This window comes from Brugia malayi, assembly GCF_000002995.4.
Source record: "Brugia malayi strain FR3 genome assembly, contig: Bm_v4_Chr2_contig_001, whole genome shotgun sequence".
NCBI classification, from domain to species: domain Eukaryota; kingdom Metazoa; phylum Nematoda; class Chromadorea; order Rhabditida; family Onchocercidae; genus Brugia; species Brugia malayi.
Window position 1 is genome coordinate 12595326 of NW_025062476.1, and position 12853 is coordinate 12608178.

Below are 12853 nucleotides of genomic sequence, written 5' to 3' on the forward strand. Positions count from 1 at the left end.
GTTTTTATAACATATATAATGTTGCACTTGCATAGTCTTTTTTGCTCATATTTTATGTATTACTATTTTTTTTTTTTTCCATCACAATATATGTAAATTAGTTTATGCATATTTTTGCATATGCATTCTCTTAATTTATCTTAACTGTTTGGTATAAGGAAATAAATAGGGACTGAAATGATAGTATACGAGATGATAAGATAGATATGTAAAATTAAATATTGAATGAAAATGTTGATCATTCTAGTGATCGCATTCGATCATTAAAGAAAGCAAATCAGAAAGAAGTGGAAAAGTGTTGTTATATCAAAAGGTGCAGAAAAAGTAAAAAAGTGTGGTAATTAAACTTATCCATTGGATCGATGAATGCGCAAGGTCAGTGCTGATTTTTATATATTTCTCTTTCTTTCCTAAGCTTTTTTTCCTCTTTTTTATTTTTATTTTTTTTTTCTAATTTGAAAATTTTTTGATGTGTTCAAGTTTCTTGTTGATTCTGTTTGAAAAAAATTTTTTTTTAATTGTCTGAATTTTAAAATCGTTCATTTTTTATAATAGAAATGATAAACAGAAAAAGTATAAAAAATAAATGTAATAGTAGGTAAATTGTAAATGTTTTTTAATAAGTTATAACTTTAATCTTATATGCAATTAACATCAATCAAGAGCTAATCAAAATAAGGCAAATGTCATTTTGAGAATGATGAATCATTTCAATATTTGTAACAGTTATTTGAAGCAGAAATAGTAATACATTTATTAGAAAAACTTGTCATAGTGAAAAATTTGTTCTTTGATAATTTTAATAATAAAATAATGCCTTTCGTTTTTTGACTTCTTCGTTGGTGGACTGTAGCGAAAATACTTGCACATATATTGTTGATTATGAATCAAATGAATTCAAGCTTGTAATCCAGATTACTTATTATATCAATTAGAAAAAAAAAAAAAAACTTCCAGCAATATTACACATGTAGTGAATGGACTTGAATTATGTATGGATTAAAATTGAAATTTAATTGTTGTATATCTATTTCAGGATCAGGAAAGCCGGAATTGCTGAGACGTGTACGACCAAATTTTGCTGATGATGGTTAGCATAGTGGTTTCTACTGATTATTGCAAAATATACCATTATTATATGTGAAAATTTGACTCGAAAGTATAGGTTATGAATGATGACAGCTGTAAGGTTAGATAGAGAATTATTACTTATACAGAAAGTATGGTTAAACTACTACTTAATATAATTAAGTAGTTTTGTGAATATTAACATTAAAAGTGACACATACTATTTTTGATAAGTTCATAGCATATTATTTTATAGTATACGGTTCAAATGTCTCAAAATTTAACGATAATGTGGAGCACGTGGAAAATATTACGGAAGATCGAGCAGACATTTGCGAATCAGCACTTGCACAAAGACGTTCTGCACAACTGCCAAAACTCAAAAAAATTTCAAACAAACCGAGGCCATTAAGCAATGATTACTCGGTATTCGTCTTTATATCGTTTTTGCTTTATCTTAATTCGATGTAACCTGAAAATTCGGATTAATTTGTTTGATTTAGCATATATAATTACATTTTATATTTTACTGCTACTGAAGTTAGGATTCAGCTACAAAAGTACTTAATTGGTTACTTATTAATATACGACTTGTTTCCCGTTGCAATTAACACAGCAACAGTTTTTTTTTTTTTGACTTTTTTTTTTCCTGATTCCAGATTAATTTGTCTTTTTCAGGTTAACTAATTTCATTAATTATTGGTGTGTTTAGACGCGGTGTGAAATGAATGATTTTGAATTTGTCTATTCTGACTGTGATACACATGCAGCAGAACTGGCTGAGCTTTATACCTACAGTGAGTTGGACGATTGGATATTGAACATGCGTGCTTATCGAGATTTCATAGAATCTAGGAAGGTAATTTGTTACAAAATATTATAGGTTACCTAATTGTTACTTATGATTGGACTCGGTATACATTACACAAGTAATAAGTTTCATTATTTTTGCCGTTTGCATGCTGGATTTAAAATTTATAATATTAAGATTCTATTCTTAAATTTATGTTACTCTAATTATGCCATTAAAAAGTGAGTCATTCTTAGCTTAATCATAAGTGGTCAAAGCTTACGGAAAGTCAACAAAAAGATGTTTTGTTGAGTTTGCTAGAAGAGTTGGAACGAGTCGAGCCAAATGTACGATTAAATGCTGCACGATCTATACTTTATATATTGCAGGTTTGTAGTTAATTAGCTAATTAGCAATGAGCATTTTCAATTATGGGCTAGGCTATTTACGTGTATCTTTATCATATTGACTTGATAAATGACAAGTTGTAGTATTTCTCAGTGATAAGGCGTAGTATCTCGCATTATCTCACGCTTTAGTATATTTTTCCAAGAATTTAATGAATATGTTGATATTTTATTTTATCAGCATTGTTAGTGATATATAATCTGCAACTAATTTTAGTCCGTGAAATATAATAACATTTTTATATTATTTTCAATATTATAGGGTGCATATATGGATTTTGTCGATGACAAAGATATTACTATTAATGGTGTCTTTAGAGATCATGGTGAGAAAGAATGTGACAACAATGATTTAAGTATGGAATACTACGAGGAAAAGTGTCTAACACAAGGGATTTTCAATGCCTATAAGGCATATGAAGCTGGAACTTATCAGGTATATTTGAATATTTGAATGTATTTGTATATTTGAATTTTTGAACTTTAGCTATCCTATAAACCATATGAAGCTGGAAGAAAATATTTAAATTTTAGATGTATTCAGTGAATTTCTACAGTATGAAATTATTGCACAGAAGACTAATTTTAGCTATAATTTTTCTTCAGGCTTTATGTAAACTACTGTTAACTGAAACTCATGATATTTGGGATAGTGGACCAGTTGGAGTAGGTCAATATAGCCAATCGTCTTCAGTGTCAAATAGCCGATCAGCATCCAATGCTGATCTTTCGGAAAGTATTGGTGCGGTTTTCCTACATGAATATTTGTCACTGCTATTTTTTAGCATAGAATAATTGTTAATTCAAAATTGCCAATAATTTTCAACTTCAAACATTTGAAATCTTTTAGTAAATTTTTGATTAGAATAATATCACAATTCGTTATTTTTTCTATTACTTTCATTGTTTTTGAATTTCGAAAAGAATTTCAGCTTATCTACAGAATTAGTACAGAAATGGCATCTAATAAATTTGAATACTTTTAATAACAAAATTATTTTACAGTGGAAAGGCGATGTAATCGACGAAGTGCTACAATGGCTGATAACGAAACACTGCGTGTAACACTGAGTGCCCTATATCATATGGTAGAGTCAATACGACGATTAGATTTGTTTGAACTTCTTATTCCCGCAGATCAGAAATCTCACTATGGTTTGCTGAGAAAAGATTTTATTATAGAAATTGGTTAGTTCACTTTTTTTTTTCTCTTTGTGAGAAAAGATTTTATTATGGAAATTGGTCAATTTTTTTTTCTTTTTTTTTCTGTAAATTCAACATACATTTTATTACATTTTAGATATAAGTGATATGATTGTCAATTGTAATCATATGAAACATTTTTAGAAGAGGTGATTGAAGGCGCTGATATGTCGTTGATTATGATTTTGCTCGAAATGATGCCTGCATTTTGCCATGGAAATAGTCCTCATTTCCCAATGAAAAAAGTATTGCTTCTAGTTTGATGTGATTAAATCGCTAGTACGATCGAATTAGCCATTTACGGATTGGCATTTTGATTGAAATTGATAGTGCGAATAATCTAGATCGTTTAGCTTAATCCGCTGAATAAGTAGCTTCATTTGCTGAGTATATATATATTAGATGTATGGATAACTCAGATTTTATGATACCTAAAGGAAAATTTTTTTTTGTTTGAAGTTTTTTAACTTAGCTAAAATCTTATTTTCAGGTCCTTTTACTAGTTTGGAAAACACTTTTGGCAATATTAGGTGGTTGGAAGGAGTTGCGTGAAGGAAAAGCTGCTAAACGAGCAGCAGCAAATTTAAGCTCAGTTGAAGACACACTTCTTGTTGCCAGTGCAATGAAATCATCTTCGATAAATGGCAATGATTCGGAGCAAAATCAAGGTGATTTTCACTTGAAATTTCAACAATTCGTAAATTTCAAATTTTGCTTTTGTAGATTTTTTGAGTTATTTAAACTCAGAAATTCTAGTTTGCAATATATTAAGGATTTTAATTTATTACAGGTGGTGTTGTTCGTCCAAAGCGAACACTTCATCCTTCAGCTCGATTAATTTGTCGTCAATTTGCTAGTACTACTTCTGGTTCACTTGAAGGTTGATCTTCCTTGTTTTATGATGTCTTTCCTGTTTTATTGTACTACGAAATAAACTGCGAAATTCAAAATTGTATTAAATTACAGATAAAAATGATGCAGAACTGGATAAAATAGAAGCTGAATATGCAGAAGTTGATCAAACTGTAGCAGATTTAAGTCTCCCTAATAAAAATGGAAATGATTTAAGCTACGCAATAATTGAAGAATCATCTCAGATTCCAAGTAATTTATTGATTTCGAGAATGAATAATTTTTAAAAGTTTTGAAAAAAAAAAAAAAACTTCTAATGATTTTAGAAGAATTTGTAATAAGCAATCATTACCATTATAATCAATGTGAGATTGTTTTGGCGATTAATATTTTAGCTCCTACCCTGGCAAAAGAAGAAATACCATATATGAGAAGTAAATTGAGTCGTCCAAATCCGTTAATGCGGTACTTTTTCAATCAATTGAATTTTTTAATCCTTGCTTAATTGCTGAATTTGATTAAATTTAATGCAGTTCTTTATGATACTTAAAACTTAATTGATCAAAGAGAAGTCTGGAAGTAGATCTTTGGAATATGCAAGAAAATTTTGGGAAAATATGATATTAAAGTTGCATATTCCTGCTATAATGTAGATGTATCCAGTTTTGACCTTTGCAGAAGTTCGCATACAGATGATCATACACCGGTAGCAGGTACACCTCCACCTATTGATATACTTTTCCGAACTTCGTTACCGTGGAATTCGAAAGTTCGTGAAGAAGATATCGAAGCATTTCTTCAGTGTGAAAGGTTAATATTATTTGGTCTTTTTTTCTTTTGTGTTTGGTAAATTTATAAATTTCTGTATCACTAAATTTAAATTATGTATAAAAAATTATGATGATGATAGTAGATTGGAGCAAATCAAAATTAATTTAGTTTCCAGTATAATTTTTAGAATGAAGTTTTTACATTATCGTTTACCGAATGATTCAACAACAGTATTTGGTTTGCCATTACCAATTCAAAAAAGTGTCCAAGCACTTCGTCGTCACATTTATATTTCACTGGGTGAATTACAAGTATGTTATTGTTTAGATTTCAAATGTCATTTCAATTTTTTTTTTTTAGTTGTGATTGTAAGTGCTGCAGAATTGATTGCTTGCAGGCAAATCGAGAAAAAGAATTAAATCGATATATGTTTTCACAGCGGGAAACTAATATTCCAATGAATAGTGCAGAAAAATTATATCGGATGATGTTGCCTAATTTGAGTCAGTACATTATTGCTTTATTAAAAGTATTACTAGCTGCTGCACCTTCTTCAAAGGTTAATTTCTCGTTTTAAGATTATAATATTATAGCATCGATTATTTATAAAATAATGTATTTACTTGAAACTTAATGGCATAATTATGCTTACATGGTGGTCACTGTATTTTGTGGCAAGATATTCATGTTGATTTCAATCTCAAAAATTTTGACAGTACAAAGATATTATGGCAACTTACGATGATGTGTTATTTAATTATTATTCTCAGGACTAGAAGCATCTTTTTGTAATTCCTCTTTATTGTAGGCAAAAAGTGAAGCAATCAATATATTGTCGGATGTGTTGACACCTGAAACGAATAAGGAGATGCTTTCAAATTCGCTCAATCTTGATAGTTCACTCTCTAATATCCTTGAGCAAAGCGTTCGTATTGCAATTGATGTTAATCGACACAAAGAGGTGTTTTATTTTTATGTTTATTTATTAAAATAACAAAATATGCTGTGATCACCTAAGAAATTATTATATTCAAATTTTAAGTTTTTTGTAATTTCAAAAAGAAAAAAAAAAAGGAAGAAAAAAGTATCTCAATGCATTTCTAAAGTGATTTTTAGATAATGGTTAAAGCTGCTTCTGCAATTTTAATATTACTGATGAAGCATTTTCGATTAAATCACATATATCAATTTGAATATATTGGACAGCATCTTGTTTTCGCTAATTGTATTCCATTAATCCTGAAATTTATGGATCAAAATATGGTTCGATATATACAATCGAAACATGAACTACCACCGTACAATTATCCATATGCTCCACTTTATTATGTGCGAAATCATGGTGAATTCTTATTTTTAATTTTTTATCGGGAATTGACTTTATGCTACTAATGATTATTCATAATATTCATTGCAGAATTAATTCTTTTTTAAATTGTTAGATAAACCAAAATACACATATTCTCTCTCTCTTTCTTTTTGTCTCCTTTCTGCTTCCTATTTATTAGTTATTGATCTTTCTCTTATCTTATATATTTGATTAATTTGCTTGAATTTGTTGTTTTTGTCTAAAATTTCTTTATTATCATCTTTGTTTCTTCTCTATGAGTAATGTGGTAATCATTCACTCCGTTTGCTTAAAATGTGTATCATACCCACGTGAATTCTAAATTAGAATTACAAGTATATAATTACTAATTCAAAAGCATAAGCAGAATGATCATTACTGACTATTATAATAAATTTCGAATTGATAAGTTTAAATTTTTTCTTAACCTATAATAGTAGTATTATAGAAGAATGGCCAATGTTGAATGTTAATAATCTCGAGGAAAGTGATTCGCAATCACCTTCGTACTATTTATGGCGTAACGTTTTCTCAGCTATTAATCTCTTACGTGTTTTGAACAAACTGACAAAATGGAAACATGCGCGTACGATGATGCTTGTAGTATTCAAATCTGCGCCAATTTTAAAACGCTCATTGAGAGTTAAATTGGTTTGTTATTATTATTATTGCAAATATGTGAAGTTAATTAATATGTTAACTTTTATTTTTCCATAAGATTTTCAATTTTTTGAATAAATAACGAACAGAAATGATTTAATATGAATTATGATTCCTTTATTTTATTTTTGTCCATAATATTGAGTTGTTGTTTCTTTTTTTTCTGTCAATAAAGGAATGTGAAAATTTTATTATTAAAGTAGAACTTTTAATATATGATTCTAATTTAATATTGCAGTTTTATTTGGAAATCAGTTTGCCTTCTTTTTTTTTTTTTTTTTTTCAGGCAGTATTTCAATTATATGTATTAAAATTGCTAAAAATGCAAGCTCGATATCTTGGACGACAGTGGAGACGAACAAATATGGAAATTATGTCGGCAATTTATGCAAAAGTTCGACATAGGTGAATTTTGATTATTTTACAAAGTAAGTGTAATTATAAAATTTAAAAAAGCAGAATGAGTATTGTATAAGTACAAGAAATTCTTATCTGATCATACTGTTAACTATTTTTTTTTTCACTAGCATAACTATTGTTTTTTTCTGGAAAATTTTGTTAAATCTGTTAAAAAATCTTCGTTTACAATATTTGACAAATCTTAATTTATTGCGGAAACATTTTTTAATTTTAAACTTATTTATTATACTAATAAGCTATAATATTCATTAGTTGAAAACGTATGAATAGCATTTGTTTGTTTAATTTGTATGAAAAAATTTAATAACTTTACATTTAGATTAAATGATGATTGGGCTTATGCAAATGAAACTCGTTCGAAATCATGGGATTTTCAAAATGAGGAAGCAGCACTGAAAACTGCAGTAGAAAGGTTCAATTCAAGACGTTATGCTTCGTTATATCCTGCATTTGCATTAGGTAAGTTTCATTGCAAAGTTTATATGATAATGTTTAAATATTTATTGCTTTTCAGTTGTTAGCTAGGATCCAAGTTGAGTTTTTTTTTTTTTTTTTTTTCTTTTTTCTGTATCTGATTAATGAGAAATCGGTTAAGATTAATACGACAGTCACTGTTGCATTTTTGTTTACATTAATTTTTCAAATTTTCAGTTGTATTTGAGTCTTAAAGAACTACAAAATAAGTGTGAGTTCTTATAGGTGTTGCAGAAGATGAGTCATTAATAGTTGAAAATTTAATAGTCGAAAAATGAAGTACTGAATGGTTTGAATTGTTACATTTTCAATCATTTTTTTTTTTTTTTTTTACATATATATATATATTTTTACCTATATATTTTTTTACATACATATTTTTTTTCTTTACATACATACATATATTTTATGTATAGAATTGTTACATATATTAACAAGTTTATTATTATTCTTAGCATAACTGTTGTTTTTTTCCGAAAAATTTTATTTAATTTATTAAAATATTTTTGATTTGTTGCAGAAATATTTGAATTTAAAGCTTATGTTAATAAGTTATGTATCAATGAGATAGATTTTTTTTTAATGTTTTTTTTTTTTTTTTTTTAACATAGATTTTTTTAAATGTTTTTTTAAATGATTTTTTTTTTTAAATAAAATTCTGTTTTATTTGTAGAAATTGGAGAAGCTTCATCTCCAGGTGATAGTTATTTGGATAATGTTGATATGAACGAATTTGAACCAATGGATAATAGTTTTCAATCATTATTGGGTACAAAAGTGGAATTAAGTGATCGATTTAAGCGTAATTATGCTAGATGGATTGATGATGAAGTGATTAAAAATCATACAAATTGGGATTTGCTTGTAGCACTTACACATGGCATCATTGATTCTATATAATACTTTTTTTTTTTGATTGTGACAAATTTAAAATTTATTTGTCTTTCTTTGTTTTTTTTTTCTCTGTGTTGTTTATTTTGAAGTTTAATTTTTTCTTTTATTTCAATCATATTGCTATCAAAAATTGCTTTCTTAAATGTATTTTTTTTTTTTTTTCAATATATTTTATTTGTATTTAAATGCACTGATTGTATCTCTGTATGTGCAATATGTTTTGGATATTGAATTTTGAAATGATTTTCTTTTTAGTTACTATATAATTTGGTGACAGTTTAAGATTGATAGAGAAATTAATACTGTGTTTGATTTTAGTGCGATATAAATTTTGTGATTCATAACTTTAAAAAAAAAAAAAAAAAAAACGCGAAGAGTTTGTTTTATTTGCTTATGGATAAATAAATAATTTATCATTTGGATTTGAAATTTGGCAAATTTAATTAGTAAACATTATATTTTAGTGCAAATGAGAAATATATGCAAAATTTCATTTCGTTTATTTGTCATTTCACATATGTTACAATGATATGTTTATTTTATTGGATATCGATTAAACATTTTTATGCTTCCTTGAGTTATTAATAAATTTTTTTTTTTTTGAAACTATAAACAATGTTTAATTTGATTATTACAAGAGGAATAATATTTCTTATTTGAAATATTTATCAAATTCCATTCATCAATACTAAAATAAATCTTACAAGATAATATTGTATGCTACGATTAGAAAAACAAAAAAAGTGAAATAGGAAAATCGTTAAAATTCTTTTTTTTTTCTTTTGACTATATTTTTTTTTTGATTTTATATAAATAGCAAAATTGGTTCTAAAAAATTTGAAAAAAGAAAAATGATTACAAAAAGATAAAAAAGTGTCACAAAAAGAGAAAAAAAAAATATCATTTTCAAATTTATCAATTAAGTTATCAAACTTTGAAATTCTTTAAGTATAGATACGATAATAATTTAGAGAATATATTGTAAAGTTTTATTTTCTAATTTTCTATTAATTTTATGATTGGAATTAGTTTATGATTGATAATTGTAATTTTATGATTAAAAATAATGGGAATTTCTACTATAGTAAATAGTATTTCAAAAAAAAAAGTGTTTAAAATTTAGCATAAATATAAAAGAAGTAATTTCTTCATGTAATGATAACAACAAATAATTGGTACAGTCATTGAATAGTAATATGTTATGTTATGTATGATTAAATGAAATTAATTAATTAAAATTTTTCAATCTTTCCCAAAATATTTTTATAAAAATGTTTATAGAAAATCTTTAGCAAACTTTAATTATTAGTTTAGTTAAATGAAGCTAATTAAATAAAAATTGATTATATGAACTTTATATGTGTACGGGAGGATATCGTATTATATTGCATAAACAAGGATAAATCTGAATAAATTTAATAAAATTGTACTAATCATTCAGAGAAAGCAAAAATGTTAGATATAATATCATATTATAAGCGATTATCATGATAATCACAAGAATTATCATGATATGATAAGAGGATTGCTGGACTGTTATCTATATAAAGATGCTTATTTCATCTTTAGATATCATATTATGAGCGATTATCATGATAATCACAAGAATTATCATGATATGATAAGAGGATTGCTGGACTGTTATCTATATAAAGATGCTTATTTCATCTTTAGATATCATATTATGAGCGATTATCATGATAATCACAAGAATTATCATGATATGATAAGAGGATTGCTGGACTGTTATCTATATAAAGATGCTAATTTCATTAGGTATTTCAGTAGCAATTACTGCTGAGTTAATATTATTATTGTTATTGTAAAAATCATTATTGTAATCGTAATAATTCTTCTTGAAATTGGAAAAAATTTAAGATAATTGTTATTGAAGCATTTATCATTTAATTTAATAATTAATGTATTAATATGGTTAATCATTAATTTATTATACATATTATGAGGAATCATACTTCAATATTATCTAATTTTTTTTTTCCTCAATTTGTTCAGAAAAAATTTCATCTATAAAATCATGAAAATCACTTATAACTGTCAAAATTGTAATTAATTTTAATAATTATAAACAATCATATTAATACATGATTTTATAGCGATAATGATTTAACTATGATTGCATAATTGTTTCGTTAATTATATGAATAATAATAGATGGTAATAATTGATATGCAAATGTATTTTTGATAATAAATAATTTAATTAAACAAATGCAAATGAAAATGCAAAAAAAGCTGTTTAATTCGAAAGGTATTTAAATTGAAATTTAACAGTTATTGTTAAAATAATCAGTAGTTATTTACTTGATTTGTAAACAGGACGATAACATGTTTTTTCGAGAGCTATCACCAAATCATTCCATTCGGTTTATCATAATGAAAAATTTTTTTTGAAAAAAAAAAAAAGGAGATGATAAGATAATTAAATCAATAGAAAACAAAATAATCAAAAAAACAAAGGAATGTAAAATGCGTATTATTTATGAAGGAAGAAAAATAAATTTAAAATAATTTTTCAAAATTATTATTGATATATTATACCATTATTGATAATACACCATTAAAAAAAAATGGTAACAGAAATTAATATTTTAATTATTTTAAATAACAAAAAAACATTTCATATAAATATTTTATTTGTTGTTACTATCATATAACATCTCAAATGTTATAAGTATTTCATTTATCATTATTATTATTACTGCTGTTATTAGCATTATTACTATTATTCATTATTATTATTCGTTATTATTACTATTATTATTATTATTATTATCATTATTCATTATTATTATTACTATTATTCCTATTGTTATTGCTATTATTATCCATTATATTAGTACTATCATTGTTGCTATCATTATTATCATTATTACTATTCATTATTATTATTTATTATTGTTACTATTATGCATTTCAAGTGTTACAAATATTTTATTACAATTATAATTTGACAAAACTATTTTATCATTTGTGTGTCATTTAGAAATGACAGAAATACAGCATCGAACTGCTGTTGCTTTATGTCACCATCAGGTCGTTATGCTGTATGCATTAGTCGTATTGAAGTATTCGATTCTCGACCAATTGAAACTCACTTTTATAATTATAATTTTATTATTTCTGATTTTATACTTGATACTAAAATACAATATATCTCAACATGTGGTCCTTTTAAAGTATTAACTTTGGCTTTCTTTTTTTTTTTTTTTTTTTTTTTTACATATTTTAAAACAGTTAATATATAGTAGTAATTCCTTAATTTAAAATTATATTTATTCGAAAACATTTTCTTTTTTATTTTTGTGTTGATTTTTAAATCATAAATGTAAATAGAAATTTTAAAGTTTAAAAGAAAATTTCATCGATTGATTGATATAAAATTTTATTGATTGATACTTTCATAGAAAAAAATTTTTTTAATTGATTGATATAAAAAAAAAAAACAAATTTTTAACCTTTAATATATTTATTTCACACTAAATAGAAATTGGTGAATTTTGATCATATTTCAAAGTGAATAAGATAAAATTATGAATGAGTACTAATGGAGCATATGTTTTATATGTAAACAAAATAAACAAACGTGTACTAATGGAGCATATGTTTTATATGTAAACATAAACAAACAAACAAACAAATAAACAAAAAAAAAAAAAAGAATAAAAATTATACAATGAATGGAATTAAAACAAAATTCATTTGCAGAGATTTCATCGTTTTTATTTTTTAAATGATACAACCGGAATACTTGTTGATTTTTCACGTAATAATGGTACCATAACACAAAATGTCATACAATTTTCACACGTGAATCATACGGTAACGTGTGAATACGGTCGTATTTGGTATTTTGACGTTGATGATATGTTGTATGAAACGGATGACACAAATATAATTTGTACAACAGAATTAATGAATTATAAAAATATCAGTAAAGTTTTAGTAT

At 25.5% G+C, this 12853-nt stretch overlaps 1 protein-coding gene across 1 annotated transcript; it reads left to right on the plus strand.

Moving 5' to 3' along the window:
- Positions 1 to 362: 362 nt before the first annotated feature.
- Positions 363 to 8893, plus strand: Bma-farl-11 (uncharacterized protein; the record flags this gene model as incomplete). The annotated part of the gene is made up of 22 exons (XM_043079362.1): positions 363 to 375; positions 1037 to 1090; positions 1325 to 1494; positions 1781 to 1927; positions 2116 to 2247; positions 2528 to 2701; positions 2872 to 3007; positions 3271 to 3453; positions 3613 to 3713; positions 3959 to 4136; positions 4259 to 4348; positions 4435 to 4572; positions 4716 to 4785; positions 4999 to 5130; positions 5279 to 5402; positions 5489 to 5650; positions 5900 to 6052; positions 6208 to 6433; positions 6888 to 7090; positions 7386 to 7504; positions 7839 to 7978; positions 8667 to 8893. 22 exons carry the CDS (start codon positions 363 to 365, stop codon positions 8891 to 8893), a joined length of 3072 nt encoding a protein of 1023 aa, XP_042935296.1.
- Between the last annotated feature and the right edge of the window lie 3960 nt (positions 8894 to 12853).